This window comes from Carya illinoinensis, chromosome 12 (genome assembly GCF_018687715.1).
Source record: "Carya illinoinensis cultivar Pawnee chromosome 12, C.illinoinensisPawnee_v1, whole genome shotgun sequence".
NCBI lineage: Eukaryota > Viridiplantae > Streptophyta > Magnoliopsida > Fagales > Juglandaceae > Carya > Carya illinoinensis.
In genome coordinates this window covers 30,526,606-30,549,108 of record NC_056763.1, presented here as the reverse complement: position 1 = coordinate 30,549,108, position 22,503 = coordinate 30,526,606, and the positions used below count along the sequence as shown (strand labels likewise).

At 38.2% G+C, this 22,503-nt stretch overlaps 4 protein-coding genes across 10 annotated transcripts; 3 read left to right on the top strand and 1 right to left on the bottom strand.

Moving 5' to 3' along the window:
- The first annotated feature begins 274 nt into the window (after positions 1–274).
- On the top strand, positions 275–10,631 carry LOC122290058 (probable ribosomal RNA small subunit methyltransferase B). 5 transcript variants are annotated; one of them, XM_043097579.1, is made up of 18 exons: positions 277–490; positions 2,975–3,037; positions 3,257–3,411; positions 3,718–3,831; positions 4,085–4,150; positions 4,691–4,774; positions 4,856–4,942; positions 5,415–5,506; positions 5,586–5,646; positions 5,894–5,953; positions 6,479–6,539; positions 6,841–6,948; positions 7,540–7,658; positions 7,738–7,809; positions 7,985–8,070; positions 8,560–8,656; positions 8,937–9,075; positions 10,359–10,631. In XM_043097579.1, exons 1-18 carry the CDS (start codon positions 346–348, stop codon positions 10,373–10,375), a joined length of 1,626 nt encoding a protein of 541 aa, XP_042953513.1. In that variant the 5' UTR covers positions 277–345; the 3' UTR covers positions 10,376–10,631. The 5 variants fall into 5 exon arrangements, 4 of the variants coding, with proteins under 4 accessions (XP_042953515.1, XP_042953513.1, XP_042953512.1 ...); XM_043097578.1 differs by having other exon boundaries at positions 7,510–7,658; XM_043097580.1 differs by lacking the exon at positions 6,841–6,948.
- Positions 10,632–10,775: 144 nt separating this feature from the next.
- Positions 10,776–16,132, top strand: LOC122290057 (poly(A)-specific ribonuclease PARN). 2 transcript variants are annotated; one of them, XM_043097576.1, is made up of 7 exons: positions 10,776–11,323; positions 11,683–11,813; positions 12,218–12,546; positions 13,594–13,707; positions 14,119–14,245; positions 14,330–14,600; positions 15,116–16,132. In XM_043097576.1, exons 1-7 carry the CDS (start codon positions 10,959–10,961, stop codon positions 15,954–15,956), a joined length of 2,178 nt encoding a protein of 725 aa, XP_042953510.1. In that variant the 5' UTR covers positions 10,776–10,958; the 3' UTR covers positions 15,957–16,132. The 2 variants fall into 2 exon arrangements, with proteins under 2 accessions (XP_042953510.1, XP_042953511.1); XM_043097577.1 differs by lacking the exon at positions 10,776–11,323 and having other exon boundaries at positions 12,237–12,546.
- A 354-nt stretch (positions 16,133–16,486) lies between these two features.
- LOC122290062 (stellacyanin-like) lies at positions 16,487–17,587 on the bottom strand. Its single transcript, XM_043097587.1, has 2 exons — positions 17,239–17,587; positions 16,487–17,014 (listed from the first exon to the last, which is right to left on the bottom strand). Exons 1-2 carry the CDS (start codon positions 17,450–17,452, stop codon positions 16,620–16,622), a joined length of 609 nt encoding a protein of 202 aa, XP_042953521.1. The 5' UTR covers positions 17,453–17,587; the 3' UTR covers positions 16,487–16,619.
- A 127-nt stretch (positions 17,588–17,714) lies between these two features.
- On the top strand, positions 17,715–22,366 carry LOC122290061 (nicotinamide/nicotinic acid mononucleotide adenylyltransferase). Of its 2 annotated transcripts, XM_043097585.1 has the most exons (12): positions 17,715–18,230; positions 18,356–18,408; positions 18,486–18,599; positions 18,723–18,804; positions 19,007–19,080; positions 19,684–19,769; positions 20,422–20,505; positions 20,704–20,788; positions 21,256–21,335; positions 21,598–21,699; positions 21,980–22,038; positions 22,133–22,366. In XM_043097585.1, the coding sequence occupies exons 4-12, from the start codon at positions 18,728–18,730 to the stop codon at positions 22,236–22,238; spliced, it is 753 nt and encodes a 250-aa protein (XP_042953519.1). In that variant the 5' UTR covers positions 17,715–18,230; positions 18,356–18,408; positions 18,486–18,599; positions 18,723–18,727; the 3' UTR covers positions 22,239–22,366. The 2 variants fall into 2 exon arrangements, with proteins under 2 accessions (XP_042953519.1, XP_042953520.1); XM_043097586.1 differs by lacking the exon at positions 18,356–18,408.
- Positions 22,367–22,503: the final 137 nt, after the last annotated feature.

Sequence of the window (22,503 nt, the reverse complement as noted above, 5' to 3'; positions counted from 1 at the left end):
AAAAACCGGTCCGATGTTATAAAATAGAAAATGAGACCGAACTAATTTCGATCGGTTTTTAGAAAAATGGAATTGATACCGTATCGGTTCGGTCTAGTTTATCGATTTTTTTTTTTTTTTTCTGCTCCTCATTTTGATGTTTTAAATTAAGTATATTTTGAAGGAAGATTAAATACTGGATTAATAATTATTGCTCATTGAAAATAATCTAAAAAATTGTTAAATATATAATGGACGTTAATAACCGCGGCGCTTAAGAGGGTGTAGTTTCGTAATTCTGCAAACACTTGCAACGTTTGCATATTATTATCCAACCCGACCTCTTCCTCTCGGAGACAACTAGACATGGAAGTTGGATCAACAATGGCGCACCTGCTCCCTCTCCGTGCGAGTCTCCCTGCAGCTGAGAGTCACAAATCTTCTTCGAAGCCACTAAAGTTTTCCAAGAGAACACGGGAGTCCAAGACACCTATTTACAATCCTAAAAAAGGTAAAAACTAAGAACTTCCTGCTTGGTTCCCGAGAATTTAAGAAAATGAACAATTGGGTTCCCTTTGGAAATAAAAAAAATCCACTTCAATGAGTGTAATAATTACCATTGTGCGAAGTTTAGGCTCACAATTACTTGTTTTTTTCTCAGCAGCCTTAGGATGGTGTTCTTCAGTAATTGGTTTCGTTTAATGCTATTGGTGAAAAGGCAAAATTTTCGTTTGGTTAGAGGGAAGTGGCAGGGAAGAATGAAATGGGATGGAAATCTATAGGCATCCATCTAAAAGAGTGTAATGGCACCATTGGGCTTAGTTGTGGTTTTGAATTTATTTCTCAGAAATTAGGGGGAGGGTGTGCATAGTATTCGTAGTTTTTGTTTATCATGGTTCTAATTTACAATTTATGATAGAAAATGAGTGTTTGGACAGTCGGTTAAGAGAAGGCATCCCAGGGGTCCTTTGCAAGCTAGATAGGGAAAAAGCTTATGATCATGTGAGCTGGGATTTTCTTTTATATGCTTAGAAGATCTGGTCTTGGGGATAAGTGGTGTGAATGGATTAAGCATTGTGTATTGACAGCTCGGTTTTCAGTTCTAGTGAATGGAAGATCATGTGGATTTTTCCGGTCTTCTAGGGGTTTGAGACAAGGAGACCCGCTATTCCCTTTCCTGTTTGTTCTTGTGATGGAGGCTTTGAGTCGCATGGTGGAGATTGCCGTAAGGGGGGGCTTTCTCGCTGGTTTTTCAGTGGGTAGCAATAGTAACGTTAGCACCATTTCTCATTTACTTTTTGCGGATGATACCCTCATTCTCTATGATGCATCTAGTGGCCAGATTCAAACCCTAAGGGTGTTGTTGTTGTGTTTTGAAGCTGTATTGGGGCTCAAGGTGAACTTGGAGAAGTCGGAGTTGGTCCCAGTGGGGGACGTGAGCAATATAGTCTCTTTAGCGGAGCTATTGGGTTGTAAAACTGCTTCCCTTCCTATAAAATACTTAGTACTTCCCTTGGGGGCATCATATAAAGCAAAGAGCATTTGGGATGGAGTTGAAGAGAAGATTGAGAAAAGATTGTCGGGTTGGAAGCTGTTATACCTATCAAAAGGGGGAGATTAACTCTCATTAAATGCACCTTGTCCAATCTCTCCACCTACTATCTTTCTCTGTTCCCATCACCGGTGAAGGTGGCAAACCGGATAGAGAAGTTGTTTAGAGCTTTCCTGTAAGGGGGCATGGGGGAGGAATTTAAATTTCACCTTGTGAGTTGGCAAAGGGTGACCTGGCCGATTGCGAATGGGGGTTAGGGGTGCAAAATTTGTGTGTGTTCAACAAGGCATTATTAGGGAAGTGGTTGTGGAGATACCAAATGGAAGGGAATTCGCTGTGGAGGGAGGTCATTGATGTTCTTTAGAGGGGGAATAGTGTTCTTTAGAGGGTAGGAGGTCATATGGAGTAAGCCGGTGGATAAGAAAGGGATGGAATGCTTTTGAAAACCATCTAAAGTTTGAGGTGGGTGATGGAGCACGAACCCGCTTTTGGTTATTTGCATGGAGTGGGGAGAGTTCTCTTTGTACTACACTTTGAGCAGTTTTTAACTTGGCTGAAAACCAGCAGGCCTCAATTTCAGAAATACTATGTCGTGCCAATGAGATGGTAACTTGGAATATCACTTTTACAAGAAATACTCAGGATTGGGAACTTGAAGAGCTGGTAGATTTTTACAACTATTTGTATTCAGTAAATCTAGGAGTCAATGGCTGTGACTGTATGTTGTGGACTCACACGGGGAGCAAAAAGTTTACTGTTAAATCTTTTTATAAGGCCTTGACAATCCAACAGCCTACTTTCTTTCTGTGGAAGAGTATATGGAAGGTGTTAGTACCTTCTAAAGTTGCCTTCTTTATCTGAACAGCCGCTAAGGGGAAGATTTTAATGATTGGTAACTTTAGAAAGCGAGGTATGGTTGTCATGGAGTGGTGCTATATGTGTAAAAAGAGTGGAGAATCGATAGATCACCTACTTTTACATTGTGAGGTGGCGGGGGAGTTATGGGCTGGAATCCTTAGTAGAGCCGGTCTAAAATGGATTATGCCTAGGAGTGTGGTGGAGGTACTTGCATGCTGGAATAGATCTCACAACAGCGCTCAACTGGCAGCAGTGTGGCGGATGATACCTTTGTGCTTAATGTGGTGTCTATGGTCGGAAAAGAATGAGAGGTGCTTTAATGATAAGGAGGTGGAGTGGGGGAAATCTGGAAATTTTTTGTATTCTATTTGTTTCAATGGTTTTCTGCTATGGTTCTAAAGGGCGGGAATGTTTATGAGTTTCTATTTTCTTTATAGCCCACTAGAATGTAACTAGGTGTCTCACTTTGTATACTTCCTGTGTACTTGGGCATTGCCTAGTTTCTTCATATTCAATAAAGATTATTACTTATCAAAAAAAAAAATTACATTTTATGTCATGGTGTTTGACTCGAAAAATGTGCAGGTTCTCACGGTGCCTCTAACAAGACCCAGAAGCTGAATTTGGAGGTCTCACCCCATAGGGCTGGTAATTATGGCTCCTCTGTGTGTGTTTCCCTATGTATGTGGTACAGTAGTTGGATTTGTGTGTTTGTTCCGAGGTTAATCAATTATTCATTCATTTGTTAAGATGAACTTGGCTTTCGGATATATCATGGGCTCATCTATAATGGTTATAAGAATATTTTTCAGAGTTTACGTGCTTTTTTCAGTTTTCTCATGCCAATTTGTTTTTGGCTTTATATAGTGTCTGCAGTGAGGCTGATGAGAATAGAGTTGGGTGGTGCTTTTGCTGATCTTTTGAATGAGAAAGGGAAAGGTTCCGGTGATAACGAGATGGGATATGTAGCAAGAACTCTTGGATTTCGCACCCGGGAGTTAGATTATCGGGATCTTAGATTGGTTCTCTCTCTCTCTCTCTCACACACACACACACACACACACTCTTCTATCTCTGTTTTTGTACATAATTTCTATTAATATTCTAAATTACAGTTACACCTTTTCCCGTAATCTCATTTCATTTTTTCAAGGAATAACTCCAGAAAATCTTGACCATTTGAAGGGTTTAAACCTTTTCGCATAGATGTTTTAGTGAAGTGGAATGCTAATGCTCTTTTGTAGTCTGCCAAATCTACCAGGGAACTGATCTCTTCCATTTACATCTTTACGTTTTCCTTTTTAACTTTTTACCTAATGGTTATATAGGTTACAGATATTGTTGGTGGCACCATCCGTTGGAGGAGGTTTCTTGATTACTTGATCTGTTCAATATGCCATGATGAGAACACATTTAAACGCATGGAACCTCTTCTCTTACAGGTATTTTACTTTCACACTTCTTGTTAGCTTATTTGTTTAATTGTTTGCAACATCAACTACTTTGTAGAAGCAGGCAGTACGACAAATACAATTGAGTGGCCTTGTGTGAAAGGCAGATTTTATGAAATTAAGCCTACACACACATATATACATGATTCTATAGTGGGACATATGCTACTCATTTATTCATATAGGGGCAACTACTAATCATTTACTCAGTTATGTGCAAATTTTTCTAAATCTTTCTTTATAGATTCTCAGAATAGGTTTCTACGAGATTATCAAGCTAGATATGCCACGATATGCGGTTGTGGATGAGGTAAATTTATGCTTCTTTTTTTAATAAGGTTATTGTCGGCTAATTATGCAGTTCGCTGTTTTCTATTTCAGCTTAAGACAATTATCAGCGATTATGGATTACATTAATTGGAGATATCTGTGTTATCATTTTCTTTGTTAAACTATTTGAGGTTGATATAGGTAGACTGAGCATTTTGTTATGAAAGCGGGTCCTAGGTGTGGATTTTTAGGATGCACATTCATCAATAACACATGTCAATCATTAACTGATCATACTTTGCCCACCCTTTTGGCGACTCCTGAATTTTTGGAAGGTTCTAGTTGTTTTCATGAAATTACCATTTTACTTCTGCCATGAACATGTCCTACGTACATCTATCATAAGTAGGGTTCAAACCTTTGAATGTGACAAAGTTAGGTCAAGTTGGGCATGGCCTAGTTTCATTTCTGGAGACTGGCCCTATAACCTCCTAAAGCTTCACCCATGGGCATATAACTATTTCTTTAAATGTTTTCCAACTTTTCATTCTTTTATCATAATTGCTACATATCACTGCAGAATGTGAGGCTTGCAAAGGTTGCCCTTAGACCAGGTGCTGGTAACATGGTCAATGGGATTCTGAGAAAGCTTATTTTGCTTCAGGTTTGCCATTATCAATTCATCTGTTTTTCTTATGGTGTAGTTTCAAGGAATTTGTTGAATCCCTAGAACTTTGGGTTGCAGGAAAACAACTCTCTTCCTTTACCCAAAGTGGAGGGTGATGAACGCACACAAGCACGTGCTCTTGCCACCCTGTACTCTCATCCTGTTGTAAGTATATAGTTGCAAGCTTTTGCCACCTGTGATAATGGTTGTAATAGATAGCCTGAGAGCATCCTTGGGTTAGAAAAATATCACAAGTAACTGAAAATTCCCCAGATCTTAAGAGTTACTACAGTCTAAACTTATTCGTTAAAGGGGCCAATTCAACTAAAGGTCCAAACACTGGGTTAGCTATCTGATTGACATTTCTTGTTATACACAATAAAGTATTGAAACAGTCTTCCAGATGAATGAGTTGATGCTTCATATGTTCTTTGAACAATTTGGTCAACTGTCAAGGCGTTTTCACCACATCCTAGTGGATATCTTGTTTGGTAAGAAGCATGCTTAATTGTACAACCATAGAAAATATTTTTCTAGATCGTTTAAAGGAAAGTGATATTGAAATCTCTTAAAACAAGAAGTCTGTAGGAATAGAATTGCATTCTCTGAGCATATTCATTATATGTCTCCTTTCTAGTGGATGGTACGGAGATGGACAAAGTGTATTGGGCAAGAAGAAGCCATTAGATTGATGGCCTGGAACAACAGTGATCCCAGTTTCAGCTTGAGGTTTCTTGCTGCAATATCTTGTTCTCCTTCTATTTGATCTAAAATAGATATAATAGCCACCTTTTTATGGTAATTTCAGGGCGAATCGTGGGAAAGGTGTTTCAAGAGCTGACCTTGTTATGAAGCTTAATTTGTTGCAGGTGCTTGTTTAACTTTTTGAAATTCCGGTAAAATTTTTTAGGGTGCTTATTGCTTGACATAAACCACTTTATGTAATACCACAACCAACCCCCCCCTCCCCCAACAAAAAAAAACACACGCTCACACACTCTTACACATACGCACATAACTCAGTATTTGTACTTTTTTTTAATCACTTTTCTTAGTGTTCTTAGTGTTCCTGGTGCTAGACAAACTTATTACCAATTTTCTTCTCTTATGCTTCAGGTCCCACATGAGCTTTCTTTGCATTTGGATGACTTTGTCCGAATGAAAACCGGGTTGCAGGTACAAGTTCAGTTTTTGGTTTCTTCCAACAGCCACGGTTTATTTAAATGGAGCACAAGAGTTTTGTTCCTGATATATTTCCAAGTTGGTTTTAGGTGTTTCTGCTTGTATGCTTCCTGTGTACTTGGGCTATGCCTATCTACTTGCATTAATAAATCTCTTATTACTTATTAAAAAAAAAGATATATTTCCAGGTTGGTGTCTAGGGTTGTTACAATGCAGTTGCTAGTTGCTGGCATTTCTTCTGCACAACAACAGATTCAAGTGCAAATATATGGATTCCATATTTTTTAACTTGAAAATTATCCACGAATTTCAATGTTGATCAGTATTTCACTACTATTAGTTTTTATGTGGCAATTGCTTGTGCGTTCTTTTTCTTGGGGTGGAGGCAGTTACATGGTTTCCTACAGAAAGGGGGCACTATCGTGATGCACTATGTTTTACCTATAAAATGGAATTCATTCCTGAAGCACTCAATTTCTTGTTTATTTTCTACTTACTTATGTGCCGTCTTCATTTCAGATTGTCATACAAGCCGGCTTACTGAGAGATGGTTTATGTTCTGTTCAGGATGAGAGTGCAGGTTATTTTATCCTAACTTTCATTTGGGCACGAGTCAGTTTATGGTTTCCACTAAAATAGGAAGTGGTTTTTTTTTTTTTGAAAATTTTTCCATGGAAATGTGGCCTTGGCGAATATGATGATGATCCTGTCAACATGGCTGGGCGTTTGATAATCTTGTCAAGACCAGTAGTGCCATAGATATTTAGATAGGCCATGCTTGGATATGTCCATCAAGAATCTGACTTTAGCATTTCAACCAGACTGAGTTTGAGTTCGTATATTGATTTATCATCAGATTCTTTATCACAATCTCACTGCAGGTATGGTCGTTTCTGTTGTGGATCCTCAACCGGGTGAGAGTATAATTGATTGTTGTGCTGCTCCAGGAGGAAAGACTCTTTACATGGCATCCCATTTAAGTGGCAGGGGTATTCTTCGATTTGCCAGTTTGAAGTGATTACTGCCACTGAGGAATGATTATAAGTATTTATTTTTGTTTAAATAATGACTAGTCTGAGGTTTATTCGCTTTTTTTTGAGAAAGCAGAAATGCACATCAATCTTTCTTCTTATAAGCCAGACTTTTTCATCATAAGAGGGCTAGTGAGAGATTTGCCATCATTCTGTCAATTGAACACGGAATATTGTGTTCTTCCCTTCTTCTTTTTTGTGGTGGAGAGAGTGGCTGTGCATGAGTACTTCATACAAGCTTCAAACCTAGAATCTTTTTACCTCACGCTGCCTAAAACAAACTAAGGTTAGGTTTTATGAACGTGGAAGATAAAGCACCAGCTTGATCTGTCAGAGAATCTGATCTTGTGGCAATTTTGATTGATGATGATATCATTACTTGCTTTAGTAAGAGCATATTTATAACCTTTGTAATCATGAAGTAGAGTTTTTTATTTTGCCAGAATAGGATAACTTGCTCTATATTACATTGATGTTTAAAATTTTATTTTCTCAACTTCCCCCTTTGAGCAATCACAGATGATACGAAGATGTCTCATGGTGTCTCAGGCATGGTAACGGCGATTGACATAAACAAAGGCCGATTAAGAATCCTTAAAGAGACAGGCAAGTTGCACCAAGTAGATGGCGTCATCAGCACCATTCATGCTGATCTCCGTATCTTTGCTGTAAGTTGTCTTAAGATCTTACATAAAGCTGGAATCTCTTCTGGAACTTGTAATTTTGTATGTTTTTCTCATTTTACAGGAAAAAAATCCCACGAAGGGTGATAAGGTTTTGTTGGATGCTCCATGTTCTGGACTGGGTGTTCTCTCAAAGGTTATTGTCTAAGAACCACAAGTATCTCCATGTCTTTGTCCATGTTAACTATTAAGATTCTATTATTTTTAATTACCCGGTAGGGCCCTAACTTCATTTTACCAATCATAATTTTTTTTTAAAAATTATTGGCTTGTATTAACCTAATGTTGTCTGCCTGTTTGACTTTTTGAAGAGAGCGGACCTGCGCTGGAATAGGAAATTAGAGGATATTGAACAACTGAAGAATTTACAGGATGAGCTATTTGATGCAGCATCTCTGTATGAGCAAAGTTCTTCCTCCCCCTCCCCCCTTCACTCTCCACTATAACCGATGCACATCGCCAACATAAACGCATTTGCTTTTGCTCAGGCCAACATGAATCTTGCTTCTTAAAAAAATTATATAAAATCTCTAAATCTATGTTATTCTAAAAGTGAGATTCTTATGTTTATCATGGTTTACAATTTCAAACTTTGAACCTCACTCCTAGTCATTTAGATTTGAAATGAATTATTACTTATAAAAAAAAAAAGATTTGAAATGAATTATCAAAAGGTGAAGATCAATTAGACTACTGCAAAATTCAAATACTAAGCTTCTTTCTCCCTTCAAATAAACCTGTAGAAATTTATGGAGTTCATATTTTGAATGATGCGAACAGACTCGACTCCCCTTTCGAGCCTTCAACTTCTGTCATAGCTAGTGTATGTAGGAGTTGAGTCTTCATATCCATTGATCAACTAATGCATTTTATTGTGCAATTATAGATTGGTAAAGCCTGGCGGAGTTTTAATATACAGTACCTGTTCCATAGATCCTGAAGAGAATGAAGAGAGAGTGGCTGCATTTCTTCTCAGGCATCCAGTAGGTTTACTGCATGATCTTATTATATGATGTGGCATGTTTACTGTTTATTCACTCAAGAAAGATACAGACCGTTCCATAGGTGATAGTTCTGAGTTTTAGGAGCATTAAACTTACCAGGAAATCCAAATGCGTCGATACAAATGTGCAGAGGATGGAGTATCTATTTTATGTCTGTCATTGTCCATAGACATCTAGGATAAGTGATCAAACTGGAAATATAATTTTGAAACTTTTCTACCGTGCATGTTCCTTATGCATAAGTTTTATTGGGTCTCAGGAATTTTCTATAGATCCTGTCGACAGATATGTACCATCTGATTTTGCAACGGAGGATGGTTTCTATTCCTCCAACCCCATAAAACATTCGCTTGATGGGGCCTTTGCAGCTCGTCTAGTTCGAGACTCAGAAAGCAGATGTAAGTATTGTAACCCTGGTCATTTCAGCAGGTCTATTTTAAATTCTTGCAAATATTGACAATGATGGTTGATGGAAATATAGGGAATAGTTCAATAGAAGTTTAACTTGGAGGCTTATCTGTAAGTTGATAAAAAATGCAACTTCAGTTTAAAGGAAATATCCGTCTGTTTACAGGCGCGGGCAATCTTGTATCTAGGATGATTCCATTCCCATAATGAGGATCACTTCTTTTGTTTTGTTATTTTTCAATGTAACACCCCGTTCCCGTAGGATAGAGACGTTACTAACAAACATGATAAAATGCCCGGTAAAGAGACTCATTACTCTGAAATACCTCATTTATTGAAAGAAACTTAATTGGAAGGATATAAATAGTCTTGAAACTTGAAACTGAATAAAGCAAAACATGAGCTAGTCTTAAACAAGACTAGTTATTGAAATGACATAAAAGAAACTTAATCCTTGTGTAAATGACACTTATTCATCTCTAAGTCCTTATACTAAATCTACTCCTGGCCATCCAGCTCTGCATCATCATAATCACCATCTGTGGCAATCAACATAGAAGAAAACAAAAAGACAAACAACAAAAATGAGTCGAATACTCAGTAAATAATACATCATACCGAAAAATACTATATAGCTTAGCATAATTTGATTTTTAAAGCCTTATCATAACTTTCATATAACATTCATGGATTAACATGAACGGAAACATTCATAATCGTGGCAAACATGAAGCGTGACTGCATGAGTAACTTGTTTATCTTGAATTATACTTATTTCATGGTGAACCACGCTTGAGTCTATGGCACCACATAACTTGTCATGTAGTCAAACACGCTTGCGTCCGTGTTTCACTTAACTTGCATAACATGAAGTGAAACACGCTTGAGACCGTGTTTCACTTATCTTGCTTGACGTGGGGTGAAACACGCTTGAGTCCGTGTTTCACTTATCTTGCTTGACATGGAGTGAAACATGCTTGGGTTCATGTTCACTTAACTTGCATGACATGGAGTGAAACACGCTTGGGTCCGTGTTCACTTAACTTGCATGACATGAAGTGAAACATGCTTGGGTCCGTGTTCACTTAACTTGCATGACATGGAGTGAAACACGCTTGGGTCCGTGTTTCACTTATCTTGCTTGACATGAAGTGAAACATGCTTAGGTCCATGTTCACTTAACTTGCATGACATGGAGTGAAACACGCTTGGGTTCGTATGTTACATTCAATCTCCCCTTGCTGCATGACTGATACTCTCTCAATTCGTGAAGGTGGCGGTACACCATAATTATGGGGCCGGCAGGAGAACTGGAAGGATTCAATGTGCAGCACAACCACAATCAAAATGGAGGCTCAGCCTTCGTGGTTGCAATCAAAATCTGACTTGGAAGATGACGCTAGTGGAGCAGCTCCACCAAACAATGCCTTCTAAATACCTTCATATTCCTGTGTAAATTTAATTGAGACAATCAGCTGTAAGACATCCATAATTTGTTTTTTTAACAAATTTGAAGGTACCACTTCCTTCAAAGTCTAAGGTTTAACTCCTCATGACTCCAAACAGTCTTTTAGAACCACACTCCTAGTAAAAAATCAGCAATTTAACAAATTTCGTGTAGAAAAATTTTTGAGGTGCGGTGCAGGTGTTTACTCTACATGGGGTCCGAAAATCCTGTCTTGGAGAGGTTCTCCACATAAAATAAATAAAATAATATAAAAAATTTAATAAAAAAATTTCAAAAAAATGATTGTTTGTACTTTGTCGCCTTTAAAACGACGTGCCGTTGTTTTAACTTCAGTAATTGGAATCGGTCCCTATTCCCTCTGTATGTATCTTTGCTCCTCCACGAACCATACGCACTGAACGTAAGATGAAGTACAGGCACCACCGTACAAGGATGGCGCTCTCACGGGTGCTGAGCCGCCCTTTCTCCACCACCTCAACCTCTACCCAACCGCCGCAATCCGCCGCCTTCCACCTCAAGCATGTCACCAAGTCCAACTTCGCCTCGGCCCTGGCCGACCTTCGCCGCCTTGTCCGATCCGCCGACTTCGTCGCCATCGACCTCGAGATGACCGGCGTCACCAGTGCCCCCTGGCGAGAGTCCTTCGAGTTTGACCGCTCCGACGTGCGCTATCTCAAGGTTAAGGACTCAGCCGAGAAGTTCGCCGTCATCCAGTTCGGCGTCTGCCCTTTCATCTGGGACCCTTCCAATCACTGCTTCCTTGCTCATCCGTAAGTGCCTTTAATGCTGTGTTTGATTTCACACCCAAAAAAGACAAGGAAAAAGAGAAACCAAATCATGTCTTCTTTATAGGTTCTATCCATTGAGAAAAAAAAATGCACGTAAATTAGATATCGGACAGGGATTAATAGAACGAGCAAGATATCTAATTTTTTGGTCTTATGCTCAGTTTGGTTGCACGGATAATTGCGCCTCTGGTTTGGGATATGGCAAGCTCGTTTTAGTGGGGTTTGGTTAAGAAAGTGTACGATAATGAACCCGCCCACCCCCAATAAAAGCTCTTTTTAGCGTTAATCATTCTTTTCAATTTTGTTTAATGCGACTGACAATGATTTATGTCCTTTGGCAGGCACAATTTCTATGTGTTTCCTCGCCAGGAGCTTCCGGTAGATGGCCCCTCTTACGAGTTCCTCTGCCAGACGACATCAATTGATTTCTTAGCTAGATACCAGTTTGATTTTAATGCATGCATACATGAAGGTAGTTATGTATTGTTATTTATTTTTGCTATTTAATTGCGTTTGGACCTTACGCTAACTGTTATGATTTTGACTGATGCACATGATTTGTTGCTTTGTTTGCGAATGTCCTGATATAAAGAATGTGTTTGAATGTGGGTATAGTGATTTAAAAATATTCTCTAAAAACCTTGAAAAGGGGGAGGGGCAATCCATTGCTTGGGTATTTTTTGATGTAGTTTGATTACTTTCTTGGTAGCTCTTCAAAAAAAAGTTTGATAATGTGGGCTTGCCGCAGCTATTTAAACTATTTTCTCTATTGCTTGAGTGTTATGTTGTACCAACTACACTCGTACTTCTACCAGGTTAAATCATCATGCTCTCTATATGCTTTAAGTTTGAGAGCTTAATCTTGGATAATCTCAGGAATATCTTATTTATCCAGAGGACAAGAAGACAATGCATTGAGACGACTGAATATGGCATATGAGGATGAGCTATCATATACATGGTGCAGCTCAAAAGAAGTTAAAGACAAATCGTTAAACCGCATGGCTGATGTTCTGTTCACTGAACGAATCAAGATCAGGTTCAGTGAATGGTGTGATGGGTTGTTACGGGATAGAAGTGGGGGGTTCCCCCTTCAGTGGACCTCAGATAACTCAAAGCAACAATTTAAAACCATTTTCTTTAAGATGCGTCCAGCTCTTAATCTGACCGGGTTTACTTCTCGTCAGCTTAGGCTAATTAAATTGGTAATGTGTGACAATCTCAATTCATTTAAGATTCTGATGCTCATTGACATTTAGTTTGGAACATTATCCATAGGGGCTGTTTGGAAGCTTTCCAAATTCAGTCAAACCTAGTCTATCCACTCATCCTATCTCCTCAAAGAAAATAATGGAAACCTGATTTCAGAGCATTGGTTTTTGATGCATTGGTAAAGCTCTATATTCCCTGAAAAACAATTTATGTATGAACATTACCTTAACTCGATTTCAATTCTATCTTTTTCTACTAGTTAGGGCATCAGAGTTGTATTACTGGCTTTGCCATTCTTTGAGCAATATAATTTGTTTATTTATAAAAAAAAAAAAAAAAAATTCAATCTTTTTCTTGTATGCCAGATATTAAAGTGCAGTTTGGATGATTGATGGTTCAAAAAGATTGCAAATTGGTAGTTATGTTTTTCCATTTATTAATAGATTATTATGTTTTATTGGTAAACAAGATTTTATTGATCAGAATAATAGGCAAGAGCACAGGTACGGGGGGCATGTACAAGAGCAATGTCTATGCATGATGTTCTAGTGATAAAAGAAACCATTTCTCAGTAGATTATGCTTGTTGCATTATACTGAGAGACTCTGCAATGAGTCTGCGCAATACATCTTTCATTTTAGGCAGTGTGTACAGTTAGTCTAGCAGGAATCACATGCATATGGGTTCTCTGTATTTCTAACTGGATAGGATCTGCTGATTCTTTTATTTCTTTATGAAGTGGCTGCCTTCTAAACTGTGAAGCCCTTTTTAAAAATCTCTGAATTCAAGTTTGGTTTGCAATTTATATTCATGTCTAAACTCAGTCATCTATTTTATTTATTGTGGGATTTTTGGGATCTTTTGAGTTTTAGATGCTAGTTTTTCTCTTTGGGTGTTACTCTTTTTAGTTCCCGTGTCCTAGCTTGTGCTTTTACTTCATAATGAATCAACTATAAAAAGAATGTAATCTTGTAGAGAATATTGTAATTCTTTTTTTGCGCAAGGTCTTATCTCGCTGAAAAGAAATTGGAAATATGCAGGTCATTAACGAGCACTTCAAAGATCTTACTTATGTTCGTGTGAATAGTGAAAACAACTGTTCACAGGTGCTGGTAGTGTATACAGAAACCAAGGATGATAGGGACTTCATTATGGTAAGATAACTTTATAAGTCCTTGGGGAAAATTTAGGGAAGTCCACATACATGTGAAAGTCAAGTTTCCAAATGTTCTTCTCATTTGAAGGACTGCTCAGTATGTTGACATTTTTGAACCGTCACAATTATTAAACTTGTCACTTGAATTTATTTTGCCCTTCAAGGAGCTCTCAGTGATTTCAAAACTGGGCTAGCTACATTTTATAAAATTTCAGCAGAGAATTTTAATTTCAAGGTCAAGGAGAGAATTATTAGAAAGATAAAAGTTAATGTTAATAATATGAAGTCTCAAGGAATGGATTTTTGGTGTCTTTTTTATGAGCGTGATGTTGCTGAAAGTGAATATGGAGGGAAAAATAAATTCATTTTTCATGCGATTTCACATTTCTTTTTTCCTAATTTTCTGCAGAAAGAGGTAAAAGATGAGCAACTCCGAGGAGAAGAGAATAAAATCAAAGCTGCAATTGGGTTTCGTCATGTCATTGACCTCCTTTCCTCAGAGAAGAAGTTGATTGTTGGTCACAATTGCTTTCTGGGTAAAAATTATCATTCCAAGTTTCATGAAGAGGATATAACAATTATTTAAGTATCACTAAAGAAGCTCTCTATTCATGACGCAGATATTGCACATGTATACAGCAAATTCTTAGGTCCTCTTCCTTTGACTGCTGAAGAATTTGTCTCCTCTGTTAATAAGTACTTTCCTCACATTATTGACACAAAAATACTCTTGAATACAAATTTTTCACTCCAACAACGGATGAGAAAGCCCAGGACATCGCTATCAGCAGCTTTTGCCTCCTTGTGTCCACAAATTGCTCTTAGTTCTAAAAGCACACGGCTGGCTTTACAACAATGTGTGCAGGTGGAGGTTCAAGTGGATGATTTGAGGTTTGCGTGCCCTTCTGCCTATAAAGTATATCTTGGCAGTGTTTTGTTCTCGGGAAAAGTACACTTTGCACCCTCAAACTACCAGGATTTTCACCCTTTGCAACCAAACTACAAAAACTGACACGTAACACAATTCAAGTGCCAAAAACGTACATTTTGCACCTTCATTCAATTCTGATAGTTACACGTTACAATTAATAGAGGTGCAAAGTGACGGCTTTTAGTAGATTTGAGAGTGTCGGTTTTGGTAGTTTGGGATATAAAGTGCAAAACCCCTAGTAGTTTGAGACTGCACTGTATCTACCCCTTTGTACTAGACGATGCTATTAAGCTCCATAGGAGTTGCCACCCTCTCTCTAGGCATACCTCGGAGTTGTCTTTGAGACTTTGAATAGTCAAGAAAAAGTTGTTTTACCATTTTGGCTTGGCATAAAGGGTCAAATAGTGAAATATTGTTCCTATACTCGGCTTTCTTGTCCAATCCGAGTGGATAACTCTTTCAAACACTTTTGCAGGTCATCCAACTGGAACTCTGGAGCCGACCATGAAGCTGGCTATGATGCTTTTATGACAGGATGTATCTTTGCCCAGGCCTGCTGTCATCTAGGAATTGATTTTAAACTCCATTTGCCCTCTGAAAATTTAGCTCACAATGAAAAGCTCGATAAATTTATCAACCGTCTGTATCTCAGTTGGACCAATGGAGACATTATTGATTTTAGTACTGGAAACAAGATTACAGAACCTTTGGGTACCATGAACTTCAAAAAGCAGTACCCCAAGATTCTGTTTGAGAACATCATTGTAATTTGGGGATTCCCATCCAAGCTCAAGGCAAGGGAGATAAGAGAATGCATATCTAAAGTCTTCGGCCCAACCTCTGTGACTTCTGTCTATCACTTGGATGAGACTGCACTATTTGTTCAGTTCAGCAAAGCAGGGTTTGTGTCTGACTTTCTAGTTCTGAAGGAAACGTTGGAGGCAAGTGATAGTCTAATCTTCGTTTTGCATCCTCTTGCAAAACTGTTGGAGGGTGGAAACACTTGTGCTGCTACTTATGAAATCTATAAAGAGATTTGCAGCTCACCCATTTCGAAAGTCTTGTTTGCGGATCAGGCAGAGGCGGTTGGTATTAAATCAAAGACTGAAGTGGTAGAACCGAAAGTAGCAGTACAGAGCCAAGAACATGAAAATTTCATTGAAGAATATGAAGGAAACAATGTTCCTAAATCGGCTGAAAAGTCCAAGCAAGGGATGGTACACAATGTGAAGGAAGTTATCTTGTCTGGTCATTACAAGATCACAGATTCTTTATATACAGCTGAAGGCAATCAGATTAGAGCTAATAACACGTGACTCAGGGCATGAGCTATCCGACTCATTTCTTCGATTTGCTTACCATTTCCAAGTAGTTAAAAAATTCCCTGTAAGCAAGGTATTTTATTGAATTTATTTTTGTCAAATGTTAGGATTAGGAATGTAACAAATTACAGCAAAGGAAATTATCAATGATCAGAATTGCTTTCCTTTCATTTTTTTAAAATATAGTTTATACCATGCAGTATGATCAGTGATATAATTTCACACTTCAATAGTTCGTTAATAACTTCGTCTTGTCACCAAAATGCAGCTCAGTCCCATGCATGGTTGCAGGCAGTGACTGATCAGATTATGATAGAATGAATTTCCGTCTCAATGGTAACTAAACGGTTTGATGCAGTTTTATGACACCTTTTGCAATGAAACTACCATGTGGATATCTTTTATTTTTACAACATTTTAACTCCTATTTATATTCACAATGCCTTGCTACAATTGAGATTTTCCAATTTTGTCACCACAAAATTAAGCAAAGCAGCTCATGAGATGATTAATGCTGATCATGATCTCCATATATATATATATATGGCCATGCAGTAACCTACGATCCCACTAAATTAACCTGATATATGAAAACAGCAAGGATCAATCTCCTATATATTAGGATTACCATCGTCACTACGTATCATAAATTCAATCCTACAGTACGATGAACGAAGAGAGAATAACCAACACGCCACCCAGAAAACTTAAAAAGCGTGATGCAGTACTATTAGACCGCTTGATGGTAGAATTCATCAGCGAAGGCGGCCCCCAACCATCATAGTCGCCAGAATCACCAGTATTTGCTTTAGGTGAAGGTGCAGTTCTTGGGGTCTTCGCAACTTCGGAGGACTGCACCATTACACGGATAACAAGTTTCTGACCTCCTTTGCAGTGACCAGGCTGCCCACTGATGAAGTAGTAAAACCCGTATCGATCAATCCTTAATACTGTATTTCCATCTGAAAATTTTGAAATTGGATTTAACACAATGCAGTTTTTGTAATCTGTGTAGTTTACTGCCAATACCGAGTCATTCCGGTACCTGAAATCTGGAAGACGAAGTAATTAGAATTTTAAACGTACGATCGAGTTTGTGTCATTAAATATTCGAGCTGCATGCCACTGTTATTTGGTTAGATGGAAAATATTTAACCAAGAAAGAAGAAAATTTCGGAGTAATTAAAGATCGATACAACGGTCGAGTGCTCCCAACAACGTACGATCCATTAAAAACGGACTGCGTATGCATGCAATGGTAGTACTGTAAACTTACAAAGAGTATCTCCAACATGGAACCTATTATTTGTTGCCCACTTGTCGTAATGAGTCTGTGTCTCATTTCCAGAAGGCTTGATCCAACCTCTCTCACCACCAACTTGGAACTGAAACGACGACGCGGATACAGCAACCAAAGCGATACAAAATATTGTAGTAAAAATGACATAGACGAAGATTACTAGTTTCGTTACTGAAGGAATTAAAGCCATCGATGATCTGTAATTCCTCTGATCCAATACGCCGAAGTAATGGAGCTAGCGAAATGGGAAGTAATCAAGGAATTTAGATGTCAGTTTATTGAGCAGTTAAGTTAGTTATTTCGTACGTGGGTTAGAAGTGGAGATGGTGGCCGGGGAAGTTAAACATAGTCGCAAAGATCGCGTACGAACCGGCCAGTACATGGCGCACGTGCATATCTGGTTTCTCGATAGCTTGACAGCGTTGGTTTCCACAATATTATATATATATATTTATTTATTTATATGATCAATTGGTTCGACGGTTTTGGTCGAGAGCCAAGGGGGGAGGAGCAATTCCATCAATGAAGAGTTTGGAGACGAGGTGTTGGTCGAAGAGATAGGTCTGGTGCTTGACCTGGTTGATGATCCGCCATTTCTGCTCGAGGATCTGCAATAGCTTCTCTAACGCAGATCTGCAATCAGTCTCCGTGAGAGCTTTAGGGGGTCCGCCGGTCTGGGATGACATGGAGGATGGGTGGCGTTTAGCGCGGTTTGGATTTCAAACTTTTGACTGTAGGAATTCTTTTTAGCGACGGTCAAAAGTCATCCTGGCAGTGATTTTTAAGTTAGAGAAGAAGGTCGCGAGTTGACAACAAATTCGTATCCTATCCTGACCTCCCATGTCTCCCCCACAACCGGAAGCATAAAACACGACCAATTTGGTATTATTGCGAATTGGAATTTTGGCTTTTGTAACGGTGAAGGCTCCTTTGGCTTCCATCTACCTACCGGCCCGTCGACGGTTAAGGTAAGTGTTTTTGTGCGATTTTTTCCTCATCCCCTAACAGAAATCCAGGAAAAAGCCTCCCTACGATTCTTACATATCCATGGTATCATACACATCAAGTTTTTGATCATTTGTCCAATCGACAGTTTCAATTCCATGTGCGCAGACTTACCTTCTTCCAAGCCTTCACAGATAACAGGTTACTAGAAGACATTCTATTATCGACGTGGCCTCTTTTATTTAATTAATTATTTCACTTTTTTGACGTTGTTCCAGGTGATCATTCCTCGATCATCTCCGTCCCACGCTCGGTCAGGTTCACAGAGTCCTGCGTTATTTTACCGCGGAATCTCTCTCTGTAACAGTCTCTCTGTCTCTCCCTCTCTGCGGGTTGGCGGTTTTCTTTTCCTTCCCTTGAATTCTTACCTATAATTTTATTTCCCCTACTAAACATTTGTGTTTCTAAATATATGCATATATATTCGATGCAAACTTGGCTGTTTGGTTTTTCAGGTGTCATGGATATCCCATTGCCTTTCTCTAAACTAGCTTTAGGGCCAAGCGATCAGGACGATTCGCCCGGAACCACAGCCAAGTTAGTATTACCTAGTCAAGTACTTTTTGTTTCGGGGGAAAAGAACTCATTTCATATTCTTAATTGTATAATCTGATTCAAAAAGATTTCTTTGGGATGCCCGCATGCGCCCCAACGTTCAGATTTTTCCAAAAATCCAGTCCTTTATTCTGCTTCTACGATATGCTTGAGAATGCAGTAACTCCCCCTGTTTTAAATTTAGGGAAAAGATAAATGTAGCTCTAGTGGCGACTGGAAGCTTCAATCCTCCGACATATATGCATTTACGCATGTTTGGTATGTTCTTGGGAATCCTTAATTTTATCTCTGAATTTTGATGGCTGTAATTTCCAATTTATATTTGTGCGAATTGGACGCTTTTTTTTGTTGATGTGTTATGGATTTATATGGTGGCGTTTTCAATTATGAAATTAAAGTTTGGGGTCTGGTTACACAACCACCCTGTGAATTTTGAATTGCGACCTACCATTTGAGATAGAGCTCATTGGCTGGTTCGTGAATTTAGTTCTAAGTTAAAGTCGATACATCATTAAACCAATTCATACGGGATCTCACTTAATTGATACCCTGCCAAAAAGAAGAGTGGAATGGTTGCTAAATACCTTAAATGTAAACTCAAATGTAGAAATTTGTTATATACTTTTATAACAATGCATGCTTACTGGTTTGTCCTTGCCAAACTGACTCCATGCATTTCATTATGGACCTGATTTCTTGCTAGTTGTATGACAGGATGCGCCATAATTCGGGTTCATGAATAGTAAAATTTGTGGAAAGTATTACTGGGTGTTATTTTACATGTATATTTGACAGTATTGAATTATTATTTTGCTTTTAGACGTATTATATTGATTTGATCAATGTCAATTTTATTCCTAGAGTTGGCAAGAGACGCTTTGAGTGCAGAAGGCTATTGTGTTATTGGAGGTTATATGTCACCTGTTAATGACGCATACAAAAAACAGGTAATTGTTGTTTTTAGCATATTGATAGACATATAACTTGTAAAAGGTTATTCAATCAGCAAATGGATCCTGATGCACATTTTACATCACATTTCCTAAACCCTTAAAGCTAAAGGCCATATTACAAAGTTTGTCTAGCTAGCTCAATTTCTCCAAGACCTCTCCTCATCTCCTATCCCCACTTTACTAATAATCTGACTGACTCTGCTAATGGGGAAAAACAATATGAAAACCCTAACCCCCCCCCCCCCCCCCCCCCCCCCCCCCCCCCCCCCCCCCCCCCAAAAAAAAATAAGAAAAAAAAATGGAGAGGCACTTTGCAATTCAATAGGAATACTGCTTTCTGGGGACTTTCTTACCAAAATCCCCATAAATTATTGGACAACCTCCTCTTCCTTTTAATTTTTTTCCTTTCCTTTTTCATAATTTTCCCATGGCGGAGGATGTGGATACTCAATAATCATTTATAAAGATCACGATTAACAGTTACATTACATCATAATTGCATTGATTACTTGGTTGAATTTTTTTCTATCGAGTTATTTCATGCCTTAGTTATCATCATCCTGCCTTCTGAAGTGTTATATTCTTCTTTTTTTTGTCGTCAAACATCAACATGTTCTAACAAAGAAGTCACTTGATTACTTGTTAGGGCCTTCTATCTGCTGAACATCGGGTACAGATGTGTCGTCTAGCCTGCAAAAGTTCAGAATTTGTAATGGTTGATCCATGGGAGGCAAGTTACATGCTCTCTCTCAAGTTCATTTTTGGAAATTTCTTGGGATTAGAGCTAATGCTCGATTTGATAGAACTGTGTTTTACTTTGATATATTCTAGGTTCTTATTCATGAGTGTAAAGTCCAACGTTTGGTCTTATCTCATCATGTTTGCATAGTGAGAAATTAATTTTGAAAGTTCTAAATCCTTGTTACAGGCAAGCCAAAGTACCTTCCAACGCACTTTAACTGTTTTATCTAGAGTTAAGGGTACTCTATGTGGGAGTGGGCTTCTACCCAGAGGTATGTTCTGCAAAACTGGTATCTTTTCTTTGCTTTCCAGTTATTAGGCTACATAATTGTGATTACATCCTCCTGAAATTAGCCCTTCTGAGAGAACTCATGCACTTACATGTACAAAAATTTGGATTTAAGTGGAGGGGTCTGTTATTGAAGAAAACCATTTATAAGGGAGAGGTCTTTCTAGTTAGTTTTTACCAATGGGAGGGGAGCACATTTGGGGAAAGAGAGGGAAAAGGCTGCAATTGGGTAGCTTACAACTGCCCTTACATGTGAAATATGTTTTTAGCTAACATTAATTCTATTTTTATATTCAGTGATTTTTTATTTATCGTTTTAATGTATTCCTGTTCTGAATTGGGCGACATGTCTTCATTGATGTTTTAAGCAGAATGGTATTGACTCTCTCTCTCTCTCTCTCTCTCTCTCTCTCTCTCTCTCTCTCTCTCTCTCTCTCTCTCTCCTTGTAGAATCCCTCAAGGTTATGCTTGTCTGTGGTTCTGATCTGCTCCATTCTTTTAGCATTCCTGGAGCCTGGATTCCTGACCAGGTATATACTAGTACTACCACCATATTTATCATGAGATCTGGGCATTTTCAGTTCTTTATTTTATGAGAATACCAAAATTCCAATCATGTACAAAGTTAGTATATAAGAATTTATTTAAAAGGTTCCTTATAACTAGGAGAGGAAGAATTTTCTTGGTATATAGATATGAGCTCTTTACAGGCTATGAGTCAGCCTTTTGAATTTGATATGTCCTTCATTGCAGAGGACTATGGTATCTAAAAATCTTGTTATTGATCTCCAGGTCAGGACCATATGCAGTGATTATGGTGTGGTCTGCATTCGCAGAGAAGGACAAGATGTTGAGAAAATTATATCCAATGATGAAATTTTGAATGAATACAGGGTAACTAGAATAACTGACTCAATTTGTACTACTATGGATGACCATGCAAATTATTTTCCCAGATTTTATCGTTTGACTTAATTACAGAAATCATCTGAAAAGTGCTGAACTGGTCCAAATTTTAAGTTGTCTACTGAAGAATTTTATATTTCCTCTCAAATTTAAGCTTTCCTGGGGGTTTTAATGGGTTGAATCCTTCTAATTCATGGCTGCTTTACTTTTTGTGGCTTGCTGATCCATGCAAAACATTAGTCTCTAATATTGGATATATATTTTGCAGAATAACATTAAGGTGGTGGATGAGCTTATACCAAATCAAATCAGCTCAACAAGAGTAAGGTAAACAATAGTTTTTATTGACAAGATGATCTGACTTCTGAATTGATAAAATCGACACTAAAGAGTTTTTCTTTCAAATTTAAATGTACAACAGGTACTGCATTTCCAGAGGGTTGTCGATAAAATATCTTTCTGCTGACGAAGTGATTGATTATATTAGACAAAATCATTTGTACTTGAAAACTGAAGTTGATAAATGAGGTTCACCATCATATTAGTGATCTTTATCTGTACGGAAAACATAATTTATCAAATCTTTCAAATACATTTAGCGTTTGTTTGTGTGCAAGTAAATACACGGAACACTCTTGCAGGTGGATTTTCTGAATGGTGGTAATGAAACATGGGTTGATGTGAACTCAAGGGTAGCTTAAACAATTAACCTCGCAATCACTGCATATACATATTGAGAGAGAGAGAGAGAGAGAGAGAGAGAGAGAGAGAGAGAGAGAGAGAGAGAGCAAA